At 30.1% G+C, this 25,263-nt stretch overlaps 2 protein-coding genes across 3 annotated transcripts in view; both read right to left on the bottom strand.

Annotated features, from left to right (window-relative positions):
• LOC108692113 overlaps positions 1 to 6,752 on the bottom strand; it is a 17,821-nt gene extending 11,069 nt beyond the window's left edge. The window contains exons 1-2 of the mRNA XM_018200260.1: positions 6,682 to 6,752; positions 5,087 to 5,222 (exon numbers count right to left, since the gene is read on the bottom strand). Coding sequence (XP_018055749.1) covers positions 5,087 to 5,222 — 136 coding nt within the window. The 5' untranslated portion in view covers positions 6,682 to 6,752. The remainder of the gene's footprint in view (positions 1 to 5,086; positions 5,223 to 6,681) is intronic.
• Positions 6,753 to 21,014: 14,262 nt separating this feature from the next.
• LOC108692238 (signal transducing adapter molecule 1) lies at positions 21,015 to 24,740 on the bottom strand. Of its 2 annotated transcripts, none has more exons than XM_018200418.1 (10): positions 24,539 to 24,740; positions 23,855 to 24,015; positions 23,407 to 23,652; positions 23,043 to 23,118; positions 22,727 to 22,939; positions 22,520 to 22,639; positions 22,220 to 22,408; positions 21,920 to 22,140; positions 21,620 to 21,855; positions 21,015 to 21,315 (listed from the first exon to the last, which is right to left on the bottom strand). In XM_018200418.1, exons 1-10 carry the CDS (start codon positions 24,579 to 24,581, stop codon positions 21,201 to 21,203), a joined length of 1,620 nt encoding a protein of 539 aa, XP_018055907.1. In that variant the 5' UTR covers positions 24,582 to 24,740; the 3' UTR covers positions 21,015 to 21,200. The 2 variants fall into 2 exon arrangements, with proteins under 2 accessions (XP_018055907.1, XP_018055910.1); XM_018200421.1 differs by having other exon boundaries at positions 21,015 to 21,312.
• Between the last annotated feature and the right edge of the window lie 523 nt (positions 24,741 to 25,263).

Below are 25,263 nucleotides of genomic sequence, written 5' to 3'. Positions count from 1 at the left end.
GTGTGTGTGTGTGTGTGTGTGTGTGTGTGTGTATGTTTCAAAATTTACATATTTCATAAAATATTCATAATTCAAATCTGATATTCTTTTTTAGTAATAATGTTTGGAACTCAATTAAAATAAAGATAAATCAATTTATATCTATTTTTTATTAAATTATGGGTAAATTCTTATATTGTTCCAAAGTATGCAGATAAAATTAATTGAAAGCGAACATATTTCTTTGCTTCATAAAGAATTCATGCAAAATCATCATGCAAAAATTACTACATGTGCGATACAGACGTATTGTGAACATTTTTACAAACGAATCATGCCTGGTTTTACCTAGGTGTAAGCGACATGCGAAGGGATAATCTTCGAAGAGCGTTGTTGTCCGATTTCATAAGCAGTTCCTGACATTTTCGTGGCGACGTAGCGCCGGCCTTTTGTAGAGTTGTCAGTCAGTCAACCTCACGACGAGTAAGATTGCAACAGCTGATCGGTCAGCCGCACTGTCATAAGGCGATTTAACGGCGATTTGTTAGCGACGGTCTTTTATTCGGCATCAATCGTGATTACGCAATTGTTATTAACGGCGGTATAATATGTCGATTAACCTTATACGATTGTCTGTCTCAATTTTTTTCTTTCCAAATTGTGAAATTATCAAATGTTCTTATCACGCTTCTGAGTTCAACGTGGGGTCATAGTTCATACTAAGATGAAGTTGTTGCTATAAAACGGGCAATAGCATCTTATGCAACTAATGTATGCAGAATTTCATTTAATTAACCTTAGAACATATGAAAATTTTAATAGGTAAATTTTTAATATTTTTACAAGTTTATAAAAATTATTAAATGATTCTCACATATATTTTAATTTTTTTCGAAGATATTTGTAAGCTTATGTGTATTAAAAAAAGGAAAGACTGTCATTTAATCAGGTGCTTCTAATATTTCAAAGAAAAGAAATACGCAGGATATGAATGATCTAATATTAAAGGTTAATTACATTATTTAATTTGTGATATAATTATATATTATTTAATTATAACTTATTAATTATATGGATATATTTTATGATTGCATATTAATATTTCGAAGGTTACATTCAACGTGTAAAACAAGAAAACCATCCCTGCAGTATAGATGCAAATTACTATTACCGGTCAAAGATCATCCGTGCACTATTATGTCACGTGTACTTGTTAACAAGTGATTATAGAATAAGTATAGCTCGCAAACCTATCTTTATATTTTTCTTTGTACATAGCAATATATTACAATGCCCTACGAAACCACACGTATCGATTTGACATACAAGGTAAATTTTCACTTTGCGCCAGACTCGACGGGAAAATTCGAAAATTGTATAAAATTACCGCAACTAACAGCCTCGACTGTAATTACAATATGCGCGAGAGTAATGTGGTAAAGCATGCGGACGCTTAATCGCGTATCTTCACCGTAATAGCACCATCGGACACCGGCTTAATAGGCCAATGGGTATTATATAATATCCACGGCCGATACTTGTTCACATGTTACTCAACAAGCGTGTCATTACCGCTTGCTTTAAGAGTCTAAGACATACACGAACACATTACGTGTTTCATTGTTAACGTCTTTATTCCCTTAAGTTTATAAAAATTAATTACTATACTCCATTAATTCTTTATCCTAATTGGATGAGTAAAAAAGAAATGTTGTTAACATCAAGATCTATATCGGTAAATATATGAATTAGATGAAATAATGATAAAATCCTATGTGATGAATACGAATGCAAATAAAAACTATTATTCATGTATATTGAATCTTTCTGCATACAAACAATTTCTACAGTTTCTCGTGCATAATTATTTTGACACAGCATAAAATTCGGGAGTTCACTTCTCGTAAAATCTCTTTAGAAATGTCCTCATAAAATTCATATACACTACAATGCTCGCACATGTACTTAAGCGTATACTTAAGTATTCTTTTTTTTTCCTTGCGTGGCACGACTGTAGGGTTTATGCCGGTTCCCCATTATGTTTCTGCACATTCTTCGGTGCGCGTGCATCTGCATTGACACGCTTATTACATACTCTTCTCGACGCAAGTACGAGGATCACGCTACATCTGATTACTATTGACTTGGTCGGTAAAATCCATCCTGCCATCCTGCCTGCGATCGGGCATTCCAGGAGAGCGAGCATGCAATCATTAGGTTGTTAAGTGATTGTGGTCGTATCCGAACATCATTACATTGCACCATTGCGGCAAAGCCGATTCACTCCCACGGCCTACTTATGCCTCTCACGTTATTAAATACCGTGGAAATGCGACCATTTTGGATCATGGAAATTCCGTATCTCTCTCTGGTTCCTATATCGTACTTTGACTCATGTCGCTCTACATTCCTGCATATTCTATTCGTTAGTTGCTAGAAAATCTTTGATGCATTGGCAATGTAAACATCCGTTTTCTTTCGGTAATTTTTGCTCACACTGATGTCATTCGGGTAAACTTTCTTTCTGTTATTTGTGTTACAAACATAGTTACACAATATAGGAAGATACAAATTACTAATCGTAGCTAATCAATCAAGGTCGTCAGCGTAATTTTTTTTTTTACTATTGCTTTGTTTCTATTGTATTTATACATGAGAAGAATAATTTTATTGAAGTATCTAAAAGTTTAATTAAATATAGATCTGAAGATAATTTTGTTGGACTATATTAAAATATTTATATTTTAAAATATTTATATTTTGTTTGAGTTATTCAAACTGATTACTAGAGAGAGAAAGATTTATTTTGATTCAAAACTCCTATTCATATTATTGTTGAAACAATTTAATTTTGAATGTAAATTATTTTGTTTAATCCCAAAAATTTAGCTTGAATGCAATCAATTATTATGCATTTCTTAATTTAAAGACTCAGATTATTCTGGCTTGAATTATTCTAATGATTACGTTTATTAAATTTAAAAAAATTTATCTTTAAATAGTTACTCTTTCTTTATGTAGAACGCCAAAATATTTTGCAGCTCATCATGCTTGAATTTTCTATATATATTATATTTTATTTTGAGGTTTAACAAAATTATTATGTATCTAAATTTTTAGAAATTTTAGAAAAATCATTGTTTCTATGTATCTATCGATAACCAATATTATGATCTAGAAGAAAAATAAAAAATGATGAATAAGATTTATATTAATCAATTATGAAATCAGTATTATTTCAATGAGTTAACATTTCGTGGCTATAGACCGAAGCATTAATAACTCGGGAGAGATAGGCGAGCATATTACCATTTGAATAACCATCGATCATGTCCTTGCTGTGACGTCATTAATGTGCATCTTACTGAATTAATCCGACGCGTATAACAATGTTGAGACATCCTTGCGGAAATTGTCTGACCGAAGGCAATGCTAATACAGTGATGCTTAACACTAGTATTGCGTTACAAACGGTTATTTTGTGAAGCACAGGCCGCAAGACTGGATCAAGATACTATTAGTCAAAGAGATTGCTACTTAAACGAGTAGAAAGCAAACGATTCTCGCAATCATTCAGTAGCAGAAAAAAATGTGTAGTAGGTACTTACTACATTAAAGATATTAAAGTGACACAATATTATTTACAAAGCTATATTGTCCACATCTCTTTTTCTTTTTTTCTACATATCTATATATTAATTACTTTATGTATGTATACTTTATTAATGATTTCTTTTTTTTTACATTATGACTTCTTTTTTACATTTTATGAAGAAATATTATATATTATATATTATAAACAAACATATATTATAATATTCTAAGGTAAATATTCACTTTGATAAAGTTCTCGAAATTAAATCTATATTTTTGTACTAAGTGTGTCATTTAAGCATGATTGGCTTTTTGATCGAGTGGCGTAGAGAAAGTGTACATCAGATAAAATAAAGAATCTTCAAGAAAGTTCGTGCGATGCAGTATTATCGGGAACCTGTTGGTGGTAACAAGTGGACGCAAGCCGGTACCACCTACTCACAACGATCTAAAGTACCCGGGGCGCGTGCTTGCACAAGAGTCGAGAGAGGCTCGTCTGCTTTTAAAAGTAAACTCGTAGCTCGTGAAATTGCGCGAGGAACCTCTCCCTCCCCCTCCCCACCCCTTCTTAACGTGTATCAGCATTGTAACCTCGATTCCTTTGAGAGACGGCACGACAGTGCCGCGCACCCGAGACGCACGATTGCCCCTTCTGCGAGCAAGCGACGATGAAAGTCCGCTGCGTTTCTTACTTTACGGGCATTTTACGTGCGGATGATCTAATCGAGGCAAGCTCGAGCGGTTTCGTGAACGAGGTGCACCATTGTGTTACAAAATCGCGGAGTTTTCCTTCTACCGGTTGACAATATGTCGCACGAATAATTAGATCGTTTAATTCGTATTTATTATCTCAAGACTATCATAAGAACTCTTATAACGGAAAAACGACAAGCAAAAGTAAATCCTATCAAATAAATTGCACAATTGACATTTACCGATATACAATTTAGAAATAAAAATGAAATATTAGATAGAATAGATTTTGCGCGTATGTAATTAATTACGTTGTATTATGACAATATATACTATTGCACACGGAAAGAATAGTTTTGCTGAAATATCTAAAAAAAAGTTAAATACAGATTTGAAAGTAATTTTGTTAAATTGTCAAAATAATTATGTATCATAAAATGTTAAATCAATCATCAAGCTAAAATGTTAAAACTTTTTGCATTTCTCATCATGCTTGAGTGGCCTACATAATTATTTTAATGGTCCACCAAAATTATTTTTAATATCTATATCTATAGCTAAATTTTTAAATACTGCAGCAAAATCATTTTTTCTGTGTAATAATAATTATCGAATGGATCATTAATTAAATATTTCTAGCTTAGTTTACGCAACCTAATAGACAATAAGTTTATTAATTCTTGATGTTTTGACAGCGGAATTGAGATAAGTAAAAGTTGGAACAAATGGGACTAGATTTTTTCATTTGTGATGTCCTATCATATTTTGCAGTAAGCACAATGTAAGTAATAATTAAGTGTTGATATCAGATGGTACTTACGATTTGCGCACTTTTGCGGTATCGGAAGAGACAAGAATCTTCCAGGTCGGTTACTGTGCGGTCGAGCTTCATTGATCGCTGGTTCGGCGTTAGCGAACGCCGCGAGGAGCACTACAGCTAGCGGCAACAGCATCATCTATTACAGAATAATGAAAAAAATATTAATACATAACAGATAAAAGATAATAATATATGCAAGATGATTATCAAATTTTGTAAAGTAAAGTTGTTTTTTTAAATAATTTTTATAATTTTTATAATTTTTATTACAATGAAAACAATAAATGTTTATTATTAGCTTTAATGCATATCGCGAATAATAATATGTCAAATTGATAATCTATTGAGATTATATAGAATCACAAAATAGTCTTATATATATAATCTCAAATTCATTTCTCCTAAGTAAAAATTATGTCATAATTAAGAAATAATATATTTAATGTATATAACACGAAAGATTTATAGATTAATCGAAAGCGCTTTATATGTTGATGAAGATCAACAGATTATTTTAATATTGAATTAGAATTTAGATATTCAGATATCACAATTTCGTCGGCTTATTACGATGCTCTAGGATAAGCCGGTGAGAGTTTTGTACGTAATAGCGTTGACATATAGATATGCGATTTCATTTCACCGACATAAACAGTTCCTTTCCATCAAGCAGAAGTTTCTCTTAGGGAGTGTCTTTAACGAAGTAGCAAGACATTTTTTATGCATGGACGCCAATACGTTAATTATCTATGTTACGTGATACAAATCACATCAACATCAACTGGAAGTTTCTCTAGCTACAAACAATATTAAAAAGTGTCAAATGTCATCAATTTATATTGAAATAATTGTAGAAGCAGAATAATTTATCAAATATGTATATATTTAATAGTGAATGTTTTAATCGAAAAATTTTCTCTACAATGTAAATTTTCAGAAATTGAAGAGTAATTAATATTAATTATAACTGAAACAATTAAGGAAAAAGACCTACATGGTTTCGGTTAGATTTTAGCCTAATAATATTTCTATATATTTTTTAAGTACGTCTTTTCATTTCTTTAAATTGTGCGCCAATTACTGTCGGATAAAATTGCAAAATATTAATTATGCTACACATATATTCTCTTTTCTCTCTATATTACCTTCATTAAAAATTTATGTCTTTTGCACTAATTGCATGTATTATTAATTTATTGATTATTCTAATCTACCTCCGATATATTTGTGAAAACAAAATAATAACTTTTATTTATAAGAATTTGCAATGTAGATATTATAATTATAAAAAAAACAAAAATAGTTCAAAGATATTTGAATTAATAAATCTGTGAAAAATGTATAGTAATTTTTAATTATAATCATTAATATAAAAGTTTTAGAAATTTCGCTTAATTTAATTTTCGATGCTGTAAATAAGGGAAAAAAAATACTTTACCTCGTGTGTATATATATATATATATATATATATATATATATATCATGTTTCATTATTATAAACGATTAAATAAATTTGCAGCATCGAAATTTGAATTCACTGAAATTATATCGTATGTTTTAATCCTTCCGGACAACATCCGGATTTTGGCACTCACCTTGTATCACTTGTCTCTTGGAAAAATACGGATAGACTTGGAAGACGGCGGTTAAAGAAACGTGGACACTGACAGGATATGAAGAGACGGGCACCTTCACCGTCGATTATATAGAAATGGTCCCCACCAGACCGCAGACTCATCCCACCCTTCGCTACAAGGACCCGATGAGATGTTCCGATGAATCAAGACCTTAGTCGTAATTAGTTCGGATAATTAAGAGTTAGAGATACGGCGGATCGATTCTTCAGAAGAAAGCAATGGTCCCCGATTATAAAGATTAATTTGACAATTTTTCTCTTCCCTTTATTGAGACCCAAATCCGGCCCGCTTCCAAGAATTAAAAAAATGGATTTAATGAGAAAGGATGACAGGCAATAATTGATTAATATAGTAAGTAACGAAAATATCTTACGCCATCATATATGTAACTCTGAGATACTATCTCCGGGATACACTTCGTTAATTTTAATTAAGTTATATTTTTGTGATATATAGTTGTAGATTTATAAATTTTTAGTAGTTATCATTATATAAAAAAAATAATTATAACGTTTATAAAAAAAATAATTATAACGTTTATAAAAAAAATAATTATAACTATTAAATAACTTAAAACAGAGTGTGTTCTGTTTATAGAAAATTTAATGTTACTTTTATAAAATCAAAAATATTGCATTTAGAAAAAATTAATTTATATTATGTCCAACTTACATGTTTTTTACTTATTTATAAAAAATTATTAAGCTATATGCCCATAAAAAATATACAGTTCTCTGTAACTATGTAAATATTCAATCAAGAAAGAAAGAGAAGATTGTTCGACTGTACATCGATCCGATCGAACTTAAAGCGGTCGAGCAATCGATCAATGTTCACCTACATTTTTTTTCCATGCGTTTAATGATAGGATAAGTTGAAGCTAATAACAGTTGGAGTAAACTCTTTGTTCCCACAATCATACTGGCACGATAGTGTTGATTATGCGATCAGCAATTTATAACTAACTTTTTCACATGTCTCGAAATTATACAACAAATGTTTTAACATGACTTTGAATTTATTGATAAATAAGCTTTATATAAAATTTTTGTTAAAATTGACTTAAAATAAAACAGAAAAAATTTTATCAATTTTATGCTTTTATTTTAAAGTGTAATTTTAGAAAAACAAAAATCTTTTTGTTTTTCTAAAATATCTCTGTAATTAGACCAGACTGAAAATTTTCCAAATCTGTCTAAAGTAAAGCTATTCTGAGATGTCTCGTGCGATTGAATTGAATTCTTACTGGTTTATTTTAAAGTATCATATCTATTTATTAGAAGTCTTGTGTTAATTAATCCCCGGCCTAGAAAGCGTATTTTGTTCGGACATTTGTCGAAGTGTTTATCGTCACTTTGAATTCAAGCATTGTGTCGATAGTCGCAATAGTGGTAGATAAAAAGACTTTCTATTTCTTTGAATCTTTCTTAATTCAAGTGTGTCAAATAGCCGTGCACGTATTGCTCATTTCATATGTTAATATAGGATCTTTTCAAGTACAAGACGAAATTTTCTTTCGTTAATAAAATAGCGACATTATAATCATTAAATTTGTTTATTATTAGTTGCATTTACATTACATTAATAATGGAAACGTAACAGACATATATAAACGGCGATAAAACAAATACGAAGAATCAAATATGAAGCAAATATGAAGAATCATATAAAGATTATATCATTCGAAAATCGTACTTTTTACACGTTTCATCTTATACACTTTATTTATTTACTTATTTATCTACTTATTTATTTATCTACTTATTGTAATAATGTAGATAAATAAAGATATTTGTATATAATTTTATAAGTTTTACACATTTTTATAATAGTACAAAGAATATGTGATCTATTTTTATTGAGTATTTCGGAAATATTAACTGTCTTTGTCACAAAATGAAGAATATCTATTTTAAATGTGATAATTTCAATACATTAGAGACCTATACAAATTAAATTAATATATAAACAAGTTAAAATAGAATATATGAAACGTAAATTTGATATGTATTAATATATTGGCATTTTAATTCGTTTAAAATGATAAAATTGTTAGCGGATATGTATTGGTTGAATATTAATAATATTCTTTACAAGCATAGCCCAAGCATAAACAACACTCTCTAAATCATTTTATTAAACGACGATATCTACTGTGAGTTGTACGGTAGTCACCAATTGCGCTAAACACCTTATTAAATTATTATCGACATTGTTTCGTGCGCGAGCTGAAAACCTGTTATCCGCTCGTATCGAGTAATTGAAACGCACAATGGAGTAATTAACGTTCTCGGCAATTAAGACACCATCCATTCTTTTTGCACATCATATGATATTATCTGTACACTTTATCGCGTTTATAGTCGTTTTAAGGAAAAAATCGCAGTACTATCAATTTGTAATTCATTGACGTCTCTTCGTCTCAAATTTCAGAAAACATCAGTCGCGAACGGAGACGATTCCCTGAAGGCGATGACCTTGAAGATGCGCTTCGTCAACTTTCACCAAGTGGTAACATAGACGTCGTAGACGAGTAACAGGCTAGTCAATGTCATCCGTGCTGCAACTGGTGGTTAAGGCCCGAGTTCCATTCTTGGAGTTTCCACGGTCCACGTTGGAAAAGTGGAGAAGGTTCCGGTTGTGTCACACTGACGAAATGCAAGTATCTCTGCAGAGGAAATTGACATGGACATACACAAAAAGCAACAGCAATGCTAATGAGCGATGTATACGAAATAAATGTTAATTAATCTCCATGTAAATAGCAAAAAAGTATTATTGCAATTCATTCATAATATTTATAAATTTCGTATAGATTACAATTACAATTTTTTATAGACACGTATTTATCTGAAATCCATAAATACGTTCATTCATATCCAATAAAAAAATTATTGTAAGACCAATAAAATATAACAATATTGCAACAATGGCATATAGTTTTGCAGATCATAAAAGAGCATCAGAGCTGCATCGTGATCATTAAAATTGCACGAAGGTGTGAAACGTATTTATCGTGTAGTACACACAGTATTTTTCAATTCTCTATATATAATAAATCCTTTAGAAAAAAAATTATTGTAAAATATTATTAATAATTTTTAATAATTCTTTAATTCATTTTTTTCCTATGATTATAAGTAAACTTAATGCACATGATAATTATTATAATCATTATTCCTCAATATTGTTATACATCACTGAAGATTGAAGTCTGGATATTTTTATATTATATAAAAATTCCAGAATGAAATGGCTGCAATGTGCACATAATGAACAGATAAAGGCGATTAGTATCCATTTGATAATACGATGAATTTGAGCATCTATAAATCTAAAAAATATTTAAGGATTGCAACATTATATTTCTTTTTTCTGTTTTTCTTTCTGTGTATTTTTTGTGATATATTTGGAAAAATATTACACTACATAAAAATTTCATTATATTACTTTATTATATAACAATTTTACGACGTCATTTTTCATCAAAAGAGCAAGGGAAACTAAAAGAATTATACTTCCACTTTTTTTACTTGCACAGTCGAACAACCCCTCGATTCATGCCACGATAAATCAGGATTCGTAAGAATAGTCTACGTATACGCATCCCGCACATATATGTATACTATAAATGTATATACAACAATCGCGCATCATCTTCGCGCTGATGTAACACTTTTGCCTACAGCTCCGGTAACTTCTCGAACACCTGTTAAGTGTGCTCGTAATAGCCGCGACGCGACGTCTGCTGGTGATGTCTTATAGAATATTTAAGATTTCTCTCTGTTATAAAATCACGTTGCTCAAATTCAGATACAATTGTTCCACTTATGCTCGTTTCTAGCAATGCAGATCAACTTTCATAATCAATTCAATTTATTCTTCATCTTTTTCTAATTCTTATAACTGTATATAAAAAAAAGAGTTATAGTTGAACTGAGATTAAGATTAATTTCGTTGGTGGAATCGGGCTTTAATGTAGAAAGAATTAGTTCCAAAATAAATAAAAAATAAATAAATAATAAGTATTTAATAATGAAAAACATTGTCTTTTTTTACAAAAATCTGCTGTTTGATTTGTTTTTGAATCACTTTTAATATTCTGCTTTAATGTTAACATTTGTTTAATGAAATTAAACAAGTAATTATGTTTTAAAGAATTGTGGCTGATATATTGTATATATAAAATATTTTTGTACATCAACTTATTTATAACGCATCCCAAAAAATTAAAGTATTTAAAAAATAAATAATAACATTTCATAATCAAAAACTAAAAATTCAGGAAACAGCACAATAGTTATAGAATAAATAATACGCTAATTGTTGAAATCTTTTGATAATTACTACAACAGCAATATAATAGGATATAATAATTATCAAAAAATTCAGAAAATATATAAAAAGAAAATTCGTGATTAATTAAAAATAAATTAAAAATGATTAAATTATGATGAAATTAATAACAATAATAATAATTTTTTACATAAAAAATATATGAAAACATTAATTGCACTCTTTTGCAGAAGTTATGTGCAATAGTAAATCGGTGTGTTGCACGATTCATCAAATTATTTCAAATAAATTACAAATGTTAATGAGGATCATTCTTGAAAAAGAATATAGGAATAAAAAATATACTTTTTTCTATGGTAGAAATTATGTAAGACGTGGTACAGTCAAAATAACGAACGATGGAATGTGTCCATTGGTGATGGAAGCAACGACGACCTTGGTGCCATCGATAATTTTGAAGTTTTATTCAAGGACTGGTTTTGATATATTGACGTATTTAAATTAATATATTGTCAAATTAAACTATTTAATTGCAAATAAGATAAAAAGTCGATCTGATTGCGAAGTTGAAGCATACGAAACAAAACATATTTTTGTAATATAAAGATTGCTTAATTAATCATGTGTAAAAAAATAAATTAAAAAAATCATTTTAACAATAAGAATTTGTAAATTAATATACAATTATAAAAAAAAAACGAGATAACAATAACATCAGTTATTTTATTTCAATCAAGCTTATTATCATTTTTTCAGTCCCGGTAGTTGTGTTTTAAACAGATGACATAATATGTACTTATAGCACCTAAGCATAAAAAAGAAGATTTACTTATATTTTATTTTCATGCTATTTGAAAAATGACAAACGAATGCGAAGTTTCAAATTATGAGGCAATATGCATCTTCAACCGTTTATCTCAAGCAGGAAATGCAACAGAATTGAAAAAATCACGGATTTGCACGCAATTGAAGAAAAATCTTTTGTCCTTTATTAAATATCGTCGTTTAAATCCTTCGTTTAAATTAAGTACGACTTGTATCAAAATCTGATTTTATTCAAAATCTATGTCTTTTAAAATGCAAGTGTGCGCACAAATAGCATTAATTCTATAATGACCAAGTTCACGTGTCATAATAAATTCAGTACGACTTATTCACGCGTATGTAACACGCGCCGTGGCCAACATTTCTATGTGCATAGTCAATTAACGTAATTAACGCACGTACATGCCATTTGAGCTGTATGTTGATGCAATAAAAATTGCAATTAAGCCAGTGTCTATGTTGATTTCTGAACGCTTTTTCCGACCTGAAACAGGCAATGACAACTTTGCGTAACGCTTTGCGACCGACTAAACAATGCAACGTGCGATCGTTGCGAAAGATCGTGCGAATGCGTAAAGATATACAGCATACAGACGAAAAGTGCGTGCGGAAACGGACTCTAAGTTCCATATAAGATTTATTACTCTATTAATGAAAATTTCATCTGGTTGATCTTGACTCCTCTGCCTAGTGAAAATAGCAGCACGCACTCAATTAAGATCATAACTTGCATAAAATTTATCCTATTTGTTAATTCCGTTCGATATATGTTCTACAGTTGAATAGCAAATCAGACTTAAATGTCAATGTTTCTTAAAAGAAGAGAAAGAAAAAGATTCGGTCAGATTTTTGCATTCTTAAACGTATCGATATAATTTGTAAGTGTAAATTGCATTCAGTTTCTGGTGGCGAGAGTAAGATAAAAAATATTTAATATTAAAAAATGCAAAATTAATTTGAAAAAAAATCTGATTAATCGTCGTCTTGCATTCAATCAAAGCTTAGATAACGTAAAAAAACTTGAAGAAAAAGAATCTATTGATCAAAAATTTAAAAAAATAAAATAATAAAGTATAAATTGATCAAGATATTAGATGTACAATTTTGCTTCCACCGTTTTCCTATAGATGACTTTACCGGTAAGTGGTGGTCGAAATAAATAGATCATAGACGTCATACAATAAACTTGGGCATCTGTCAACATAACCCCATAGAAACATTAGTCGATTTGTGTCTGCATCATAAAGTTATTCTCGATTGAAAATGTCAGTTTACGAGCCAAATTCTCGTCATTTGCGGGAGGTTTTAATTTTTTGCTTCAATATGAAGAAATCTGCGGCTGAGGCTCATCGAATGCTCTCAAATACTTATGGTGAGACCGCTATTAGTGAAAGAACGTGTCGTGAATGGTTTCAACGCTTCAAGAACGGTGATTTTGACGTCCAAGGTCATGCTCTGTATTTGGTGGAACCAGCTCGGCGTAGTGTATTATGAACTGTTAAAACCGACTGAAACAATCACAGGCGATCGGTATCGAACGCAATTAATGCGTTTGAGCCGAGCATTGAAAGACAAACGGCCGCAATACAACGAGAGACACGATAAAGTGATTTTGCAGCATGACAATGCTCAACCCCATGTTGCGAAAGTGGTCAAGACATATTTGGAAACGTTGAAATGGGAAGTCCTACCCCACCCGCCGTATTCTCCAGACGTTGCTCCCTCTGACTATCACTTGTTTCGATCAATGGCACACGGCCTGGCTGACCAGCACTTCCGGTCTTATGAAGAAGTAAAAAATTGGATCGATTCGTGGATAGCCTCAAAAGATGACCAGTTTTTTCGACGCGGGATTCGTATGCTACCCGAAAGATGGGAGAAAGTAGTGGCCAGCGATGGACAATACTTTGAATCATAAATGTATAACCAGTTTTTTACAATAAAGCCTCGAATTTCGGAAAAAAACGGCGGAAGCAAAGTTGTACACCTAATATATATTTAAATACTGAAAGTTATAACAAAAGTATTTTGATCCTATTCGAACAAAACCGGTTGATGATAGTTTTCTTTCGTGCAGTTTACTCTTTAAACAATCGACTTAATGCATAAATTTGTGATTGATTCAGGCGAAGATTTTATCGGTAAATTATCAGATTAATCGCGTATATAACACGCATATAAATAGATTTCCATATGTAGATTCATGATATATAACCGTCGCGTTTCCGATTATAACTAACTGTGCGAATATCGACGAAAATAAATGATGTTATTAAAATAATATAATGTGCTGCATGTCTCCTTATCACTTTTTCTTCTGCGTCATCGAGAATTTCAACTCCCACAAGGTTTTCGCTATCAATAAAGCATTTAATTTATTCCATCGATTTTAAATGGATAAGATAATGAGAATTCTATTCGATAAATCTAGAATGAAAAACATAAAGACTTATTTTTTTAAAGCTTTAATTATTTAAAAAACCCTTGAAGAGAAAGAGGATATTATTTAAATAGAAAAATGTCATGGTGAAATGTGATGGTTTAAAAAAGATGAAGAGAAATTTCTAAAATTTATAAAATCTCATAAAATGGAGAATTTAATTATTTTTGTTAATTAAATGCAAAAATAATTTTTTTTATAATAATAGCTGTGATTTTTCGCGTATACTAAAAATCATACACAAATATCACATAAATCTTGTTTTTCACTATTGAACAATGCCTTATCTTATCGCTTATAAAAGCGTAATTGTTTCTCTAAAAATTTTCTTCATAAAATAAAAACATTAATATTTGGACCGTTAATATTACGCGCGTGGTTCCTAAAGTCGTAAATCTAGACAATAAACATTGTCCCGAGACAATGGTGTGAATTATCATGTATATCTCGATAACACAATTCTGCTGGTGCATCATTACGAAAGCTTACGTTAGGATTCACCGTTTCATTCTTACAAAATTCCGCGCGAATTGCCATCCTGTTGCTCTTCATTAACATAGCATGCAATCGTTGCATAAAAGAGAGATGACGGATACAAACCGAGATAAATATATTTCATATAATAATTAAGTTTATAGTTAATCAAATGACTAATTAACGACGAAATTTCTACTCAAATTAACAAAATTGTACGATATAGACATTCATATATAATATTACTATTATACACTCACAACAATGTTAATTATACTATTATTACACTCATAACAATGTTAATTAGTCTTTGTTTTTATACATTACTTTGCTTCCAAATTACATTTTTATTATCTTATTTACTTTGAAATTTACATACATTTCATATCATACATTTCAATTTTACGAAAATAAAAATTAATTAATTCTCACAGAATTAAATATTACAGTTTATTAAATTTATCTGTATAATTACAATATACTTGCAATATATGCATATAATTAAAAGAGAAATATATGTTTTAATTATTACATTTATTGCAAAAATAAAAAAAATAGAGAGAGAGAGAGAGAGAGAGAGAGAGAGAGAGAGAGAGAGAGAGATTGGCCAGTACTTTCATGGATTTAATTGGAAAAAAGATAATAATTACACACAATTTAGGAAATACTCTTAAGCAGTAATTGATTTTGATTGATTTTTTTCCATAATAATATATTATTTATTTTAAATATTATTTAATTTTGTCCTCTTTAAATATAGTATAGATCGATAAGAATATTTTGCTAATCATTTTTCTTGTCACTCTTTCTACGAACTCGGCCTCAAAAACCAGTTTCAGCAGCAGAAATGTTATATCCAATAGTAATATTCTAGTAATGCATTAATATTTTCATTTCCTTTTTGTATCGAGATTGTGAATGTTCATATATGCAACAAGGACGAGAGAAGTAATTATTACAAGCAAAACCACAGCGAAGGAACTTTGTTGCTTTCTGATATTCCTTCCATGAAGTAATGTAAATCAGGATAAGATTCATCAAGGATATTGAGGTAATTTGTTGATATATTTTACGTATATATGTACATGAGAATTTCTGTGATTGAAGAAAATTATTTTTTTTTATAGTTAACTTTAAATAGATAAAAATATCAAAGATAACTTCTGCATCAACATAAAGAAAAATTAGAAAAGACCGTGAAGATTTAGATTTTGAGATTATGACTATCACAAAACAGTAAACTTTTTTTTTAATACAAATATTATAAAGTTAAAAATTTATTAATTTTTCCAGTTATTATATACATACAACGAAAAGATTATCGTGATTCAATATTCGTAATTATCATACATTGATGTAGATTAGATCGTCGTGTTGCGAATTTGATGATCTTTCAAACATGAATAGTTTAGCAGAATAGTTTAGTATTATAGTAGTATATATAGTAGAGTTTAGTAGAGTTGACGTTTCAAGACTAAAAAATCATTATAGCGCGCGTTTCAAAGGACTACATACGTAGTATATAAATTCACATAGAATCATACAAGTATTTAAGATCCAGCTAGACCGTTTAAGATTAATTATTAATTTTTATAGTTTATGCTTTCAAATATGCTTAATGCAAGCGCACCGCGCCATCCATTAAATTCGCAGATCATATTCACATGGTTCCTAAGGTCAATCGTTGTTAAATATCAAATATACTTCTAATGAAATGCACAACCTTTTCCATGAGACATTTTACTACTGTTTAATCTACAGCCAATCTGATGGCCGATAGAAGCCTGACCTTTCGAAGTGGACGTTTATCTATGATCACGAAATTTGAGAACTAATGCATACATACCCGCAATAATTATTAATTTTTAACGCTAAAGTTTGTAGATATAGGAAGACTGTTGCATAATGCAGAATATATTGCTTAATAAGGTGACACTTGAAATAAATTAAAGTTGTTCTTCTCATACAGATAGTACCATCTGATATTGCATTTTAAAGTATAACTGAGCCGTTTGCTTTAATGAATCATTTAGTAAAGACTGCAAGAGAAGATATCATGGAATTATTTATAATATAAATTCTATGAAGTTATTTATAAAGTAAATAACATCAGATTTTATTAGTATGTACAAAGAACCAACAGATTAATTTATATACTTTATTGCTAATATTACAATCAAAATAATAATAATTATGCTAACGTGATTTCTTGCTCAGTGCTGCAGTAACAGAATTACGAAAGAAATGCAATAACAATAATTTCAGATTTATTAATTTTAAAATTCGGCTTCAAGTAACCAGACTATAGTTTTATATTTTGATTGTACGACAATACAATCTTTTCGAGATCTTTTTCTTTATGTTCCATAAATTTGTTTGTGTTTAAAATATGATATCTTTTAATTGAGAAAATAAATTTCGTTATCATTTAAATCGATTGCAATATCTTTGTGAATTTTCTAGGAATGGTTTCAAATGCTTGTTTAAAAAAATTAATTGATCAAATAATTGTATTTCGTAATTCACTGATATAATCAAACATCTATTTCTTATTATAAAATAAATATTCTAGCAAAACGGTTTAGATGTTTAAATAAAAAATACAAATCCATTTCGATTATTGAGACATATTCGTGCGAATATCTGACTTGAGATGATTCGATCCTAGATCTAGAAAAACAATTGCACTAGCCTTGAGCTACATACGAGAGTAGTAAAAGTGATAGAACAAAACATCGTTAATAAAAAAATTATAATTCGAGGTTGATGGTATTTAGAACATTAAACACAGTGAAGAGAGTAGGATTGCAGTTTTCTATCATAAAAATTTTCCGTTATTTATAGTATGTAGAAAATTTAAAATTTAATTTTTTATTTATTCCTTTTTGATGAAAACATTAAGAGAAAAAAATAAAATAAAATAATCATTTATCACAAGTTTTAATATCGTATATATATCTTTATATCGTTTATATATCTTTTAATTCAAAATCAAGTTTTAAATTAAAATTCTATAAAAGTTTATTACATAATTTTTATATTTTTATATTATGATGTGAGAAATTAGATTTTACTTCTTTTGTAAGCTTAATTAATAATGATTAATAGATTTATATAAATAAATACTATATAAAGATATTAATCATTATATATAGTGATTACTGATAAACGTTAATAATGAATGATTGCTAACATTGATAAAGAATAGAGAGAAGAGTAAGTTAGAATTTTTTTGTTTTATTACATGACTAGATATTTTACGGCTCGACTATCATGATTGATAGTCACGAAGTCTTGTCTGCGGCTTGGAAACGAAACCGAGAGATCTAGAATGTTAATGCCAAGGTTGCTCGGTCCATTGTCGATCTAAGAAATGCCATTGCCAAGGAAAGCTACTCATTATTCTAATGATTTTATCAATAAAATAGTTATATGAGGAAGTTATGTCGATCCATCATCTGATGTGTGAAATGATATGAGTCACAAATGGCCCATAAAAGAAATGACATGTTCAATGAAAATACAGCACATCAAAAATGAGAAAACTGTATACGAATAATATCGACTATAATATTTTTTAACGAAATATATCACATAAAAAATATATCATGTAATATAAATGAATGCAATTGTCTGAACACTGAGTATTTATATAGAAAAAAATCTATATATATTAATTAAAAAAAAATGTCATAAAATAAACAAAAATGTGCATTAGTTAAAAGAATTTATTTTTCAACGCAATGCATTGAAAGGGCGAATAATTAATGGTATTAATACTAGAATAATTAAGCATTTGTACGCATACACTTGTATATACCGTTATAGGCGGTTGTATAAATTTTCTCACGTTTTGGAATAATTCATTAGATGTTAAATACGCTCACTATTATTCGTTCATCAGGCGTTAAGTAATGCTTATGTTATTCATGCATGAATATTTGCAAAATTGCTTAGGAAATTCTTACACGTAATTGTTCATAAATATATTATCTATTTATCTATTTAAATTTGTGTAATACACACACACACACACACACACACACACACACACACACACACACACACATATATACATACGTACATAGTATAATACAGTATCAAAAACTTTTGATAATATAATTGTATACACGGGCAATATAACATTAGTATAATGCAAAATAAAATATAAAATAAAATAATTATATATTATAACAAAGAACAGTTTGACTTTTATAAATAGTTTATAAACCTCATGAATTAAAGGAGAATTGCATGAGAATAAAACTTACGCTCGAGAACAAAAATTAATTGAAATTTATGCACGCGGATGCATGTTATATAAGAAAAACAAACGATTAATAACGGGACTTGTTTGCGGGATTTTTCAATCATTAATTCATTGTTCCATCAATCGTATATCTTCCGTTACGGAGAATTATATTATTCCCTGTATATCTACATGTATATCTTCAGGCGTTGTGCGGCAACTTATTATAAAATTTTAAATAATTCTCGAGTATCATTAATGACTATTAAGAAGCGATTGTTACTGTAAAATATCAGAAGGTCAATATAGTAAAAAACATGGCGAGAAAAAAAGCGAAAACTTAATAAGCACCTTTTCACGTAAATACAATATAGGTACGATTTAAAAGTAAATATGACAATGAAAAAAAAAATTCATTCTTCATTGACTACAATCTGCAATCAGCGATAATGGTATGCATTATTAAGTTGTTTAGTTAAGAATGACGTATTGCGAAAAATCCATAAACGTAACGTATTACATATAAATGCAGAATATATATAGCAATTATATAATATTTTGAGCACTGAAAGATCCTGGATACCGAAATTGTGCATGATTGTTGTACTTTAAGGGATGATATTTATCTGTTAAATCGTTACATGATAATGATAATTTTTTTATAATACTCATTATTTCATCAACATGACTGCAATGTAAGGAAAAGTATTATATTAAGTAGATAAGGAATGTAAGTGAACATTTCGAAAAATGTATTTTTTTTGCAGTATTTACATAGTATACATAGTTGCTTTTAGTCGCGAGATTTTCTTCTGTCAGAATCGCCGTTTATGAATAAAAAAAAAAGAAGAAATAGAAGCGATGGTTGATTATATAAATAAAGCCACTTTAATGGTAACGTAACATACACAGCATAAATAACGCCTACTCTCCATAAGATGTGTTATTTATCTCGCTTTTAATTTCTATCTCGTTTCCAACTTCATTCGCTTACAGTGTACAATATACAGAATTCGCTGCTACAAAAACGTTATCGTTTTGTCCCTATAAATTATGCCTTAAATCTTAAATTATGTTTTCATATAGATTTTGAGGCGTAAGCTTCGCCCGCAATATCATTGTGTACTTTTTTCTCTTTCTTATCTTTTACATTAGAAGTTGAACGCTTTAAATGATTATGCACTGTGGAGAATGAAACTCGTTAACATATAACGTAATTTTCATATATCGTCAATAGCCAAACAGCCATTTCCATTAATATTCAAGATAGAATGTTTCGTCGTATATACAATATCACTTATTATTTAACAATTGATAAAAAATTTCTCGCAGTCTCGCTATTTTTTTAAGCTGTCAATAGAAATTAGTCTTATTGTACACAATGGGGAGACTAGACATATTGAGACATTTTTCTTGCAAAAGATGTTTCAACCATTGTTCGATAATTAAAAGAATCTAACACTGTGATTGCAACATTCCTTTAACAATAATATCACTTCGTTTCCTAATAATCACATTGCAATCTCCGTTTTGTATTTACTTGATCGATGACAGAGTAGAAAACTATAAAACACTCCTTGAGCTTTTTTTTCGTACACAAATTCCAAATTTCGTATTTCGTGTATTTTTACGACATATTATTTAATTGCATATTATTTAAAAATATATGTAATATTAAAAAAATGAAATTACAACTTTTATGAGAAATATATATGTGACAAGGTTTATAACTTAAATATAAAACAAAGCACGAATAATTAATCTTTTTTTTATATATATAAAATTGTAAGAAAAATATTTTTTTAAATAATTTATAGAAATATGGGATTTAACATATTTTTGTAGACAAATTATATATATTTTTTCTGACCATGTGAATCAATCAATAATTAAATAACAGAAATCAAATCGATTAAAGGAATGTATAAATAAAAATTGAACAGTTTGAATCAATAAATATTTAACAGTTACACTAATATGAACGTGATGTAGGCAACATAAGTCACTTTCTGCTTTGCTTTTCCTAATTGCATGTACATACTTATAAAATAGTACATCCTAAAACATAAAATTTTTATTAAAAACCCATTATCTTTGGCTACTTTGGGTATGTTTATTTAAATAATTATAATATAGTAATATTGTACAGCTTGAATTAGAGTACAAGATGAGTTTGTAACGCATAATTTTGCTTTACATCATGTGTTGCCCGTTTGGTGGAGCATATTGCGATTGCTGATTTATAGGTCCTGTAGGTCCAGGCGGACCATATGGCCCGGGTGCTGGGCCGCTTTGAGGTGGATATCTGCTACGTAATATATTAAATTATCACTTCTTGTGTTAAAAAAAGAAAAGCAAAACATAACATTCAATCGATAAAACATGCAATTAAAGAATATTGTCATATATTGTATAATAACATAAAAAGATGTATAACATAAAAAGATGTATTGTATGTATTTGCACATACGCTTATGTGACAATGTATTGTAATTTAAATGTAAGAAATGTCATGAAACTTGAAAATATTCTTATAATAATTTTGATCATAGCGAGCTTTAGAATCAACGTTGCGGTAAAAGGAAAAAAATCAAGCATATTTTTAAACATACCCTTGTGGTTGATAAGGTAGATTAGTTTGATCAGGCGGCGGCAAAGATGACCCTTGTGAGTGTCCAGGTGGATGTTGGCGGGATCCTGATTGAACATGAAAATGTTGGGGTAAAGTCATGTTTGGCATACTGGTAGGACCCATGTACTCGGTGCTTGGCAAATTCGCGTTATATGGTCCCACCGGACCTGAGGCAGCTCCAGTGGGGAACGGAGAAGGCGGCATACCATTAAACATCTATTAAAGAATATAGCAATGTCATTCTTCTATTGAAGAATATAGTATGTCAAGATGTACTTACATGCGTTGGTGGTGGTCCCGGATTGTGGAATGGATAAGGATTTATATGTGGCTGCATTTTAGGCAAAGTGTAACCAGACGGCGTTGGAGGTTCTCTCATCAAGGTGTGATACAAATTAAGAGCGTCGACCAAATCAGAACTTAATTGAGTAAGCTGCGCATGCCGCCTGTCTACTTTTTCCAAAGCCGCGTCGATCAAAGGTCCCATTGCCGTGACTTGTTCTGCAAAATGTAATAGATGGAAATAGTGAATATATTTATAATATTATTCTAACTTAATATTTTCAAAATTCATAATTACCTTCTAAATCGAGCATTTCCTGAGGATCGGAGGTATCACATTGTGGATCAGCTTCGTGAAGCAGATGTAATAATCTATCCATTTTCTTTTCATCTATTTCAACTTCCACCACTTCAGGTTCACGTTTTACCATTTTTACTTCTACTTCTTCTGCGAATTGCACTAATTTCTTGTTACTATGTTCCAATTCTACACATAAATATATCTTGCATTAATTCAATCACAAAAATATAATAAAAATTTGAGGACATTTAAACTTTAGAGTGCATAAAAAAATTTATTAAATCATATATATCTTACTTGTAAATTCTTCTGGTTCAACAGACAAATCAGCAGTAACAAAATTGGAGGGAAAAAGTCCTTCGCCTCTTTGATTACTACCTTTCCACCAATTTGGATGAGAATCGTCCAAAATGTTAACTAAAAAACCAAATTCAAAATTAGAAATTCATTTCTAATATTTATCATCATGTCGTTTATACTTTCATATAATCTTCATGTACATACTTATTTCTCCTGCTAAGAATGTCAGTTCATTATCCTCTGCAGCTTCAAAATCATATAGAGCACGTACTTTTCTGCCTTCTTGAGAAGTGTTAGATGCTCCAACCACAGAATTCATACTAGGATATAAACTAGTGCTTTTTTTAGAGGCTGGCGAGCTATGCGATGAAGTGCTTTGAGTATGAGTTTTACTTTCTTGTAACGAAAGTTGTATGGCTATAAAATATCATTTAATAATAATAATTAAATATAAAAATATATAATAAAAATAAAATAAAAACACATTATCAATATATAATGGAAACAATATTAAGCTTACCTCTTGCGATATCTGATTCTTCTTGCGAATTTGTTACTACATTAGGATCTCTGCTTAAAGTGCTAGAACGTTTTGGCTAAAAGACATTGCATTTTAAATATGTTTGACATTTTAAAAAAAGATTTTAAAATATTGAATTAATAGTGTTATATAGTTGATCTATATATTAAAGTGCATGCAAGTGAGTATATAAAGTACTACTTATGTGATGCAATATAAAAGGAACACATGTTATCAATAAATATTAATTATCTGACTAATTTAAATACAATTTAGTTTGCATTTATAATTTAATATTCAATTTTGCATAAATATATTTAATAGAATAAAGGTACAGTAATAATGTTACAAACTAGAAACTCACCGTATCCGAAACAGAAGAAAAATCATAGCCTTCGCTTCTCAGTTTGTTATATAAACTTGGAATTAGATTCAATTGTGGATCTGTCTTAAAATCACCTTCTACCCATTTTTTCAAAAGTGTTTTGATTTTATCTACTATTTTCGGTTGTGGATGGTTAATAAGCTTTCTTAAATCATTTTCAAAATCTCTGGACGCAATTTCCAAGTGGAAAACTTTTCCACAATTACTGGCGCAAGCATCTAACAACTAAATAAATAATGAAAAATTAAAAACTTGATGAAATACGTTGAGATATTTAGATTCCATTAAAGTAAGATTAATTTCAGTTTAACTTATTATTTATTTTTTTCTAATTCTAAGAATTAGAAAAAGATAAAGAATAGATTCTAAAAATAAAGTTAATCTTACATTAATAAAATCATACCTTATTGTTAAAGAATGTACTAACTGTTATAGCTTGCATGACCACATGAGGATCCTGACAGTATAATCTTTTAACGATAGAACGTAAACAGTCCTTAGCGTTTTGACTGGAGGTGCCGACTTTATCACAAATATCCATTATCTTTCCCCATTCTTCCGTTACATTGTTCTCATTAGTTGCCTTTTCTGATCCAATATAATCACAAATCATGATTTAAATAGGTATTCGATGACATGCATAATCAAGAAAGTAAGTTTCTTTTTAATAAAAAGATTAAAAGATAATTAAGAAGCTAATAATGGGTCAACTTGCAGACGTCACAGATAAAAATGTAACAAAGGGATTGACGTTTTCTAAAATCGTGTTACGATTTCACCCAGATGAGATATCATGCGGAAAACTATCATCGGGCGTGAAATCGCTGTTGTCTCGCGTGTAAAGATCAGTGCGTCAAAAAACGCGAAAGTCGAATTTAGTGAGCGGAGAAATAGCATGAAAGATCTGACGATGTGGTCGGAGGAGGTCAAATGTCAACAACCGTTTAATACGCCCAATGCAGAAAACGAATCATTCCTCGCGTAAATCCACAAAGAATAATCGCAGGCTCTCGCGATAATATATACAGTGAGAGGCAGTGTACTCGACCATGATATTTGCTGATGCGCGTATCAGATAAGGGGACCGTAAGAAATCGAAGATATTACTCACCGACGTCAGCGTCGAAGGGCGAGGAGGTCTGAAAGAGGCCCATCGTCGTGGCTCTCTCTCGTGGAACAGCCGTGAAGATCCCTAATGTCGTCGCGCTCGCACGTCGGCACGCTATCGCGGAATAGCGCTATGCATCCAGCTGATATTTACTCACAAACGTCCGGCAAAGCAAATGATGATATTCCACTCCGCCGCACTAACAGACATCTTTGCCCCCGGATCAGCTAAGACTTATCGATACCTAGATATCGATTTCTATCGATACTTCTCGATATAAACAAGATACGATCTATTGGTCTATTGTTTGAAATTCTCCAATATTTTTGCATTTAAAATAAGATAGATAAATATTTGGACGTTGAAAAGAGAGAAAGCAAAAATGCTGAACATAAAAAGTGTATGCAACGCTATTAGACCTAATTAAGGCTAATAGACCTCATTTCATTCTGCAACTTTTAAGGTACATTCACATACACGTCAAGCGTCAAGCAGTGGAAGCAGCAACTAGAGAGAAACTTGAGAAAGGATATAAGGGCCTTTTTCCTATAATTGCAAAATGCTCCTACACATTAATGTCTTCTGAAGAAGTGGATGTCCGCAATTGCACAATGGGCAGTATCAGATAGTGGTATTTATTAGAGAGTCTCACAGGAAGAGAGTGCAAATGCATCATATGAATGCCACGTCCAATCAGGACGGGGATCACGTGACTTTCCTCCAATCTT

This window comes from Atta colombica, unplaced genomic scaffold (genome assembly GCF_001594045.1).
Source record: "Atta colombica isolate Treedump-2 unplaced genomic scaffold, Acol1.0 scaffold107, whole genome shotgun sequence".
NCBI classification, from domain to species: Eukaryota; Metazoa; Arthropoda; class Insecta; order Hymenoptera; family Formicidae; genus Atta; species Atta colombica.
The sequence above is the reverse complement of the archived record's forward strand: the minus strand, read 5'-3'. Positions and strand labels throughout refer to the sequence as shown.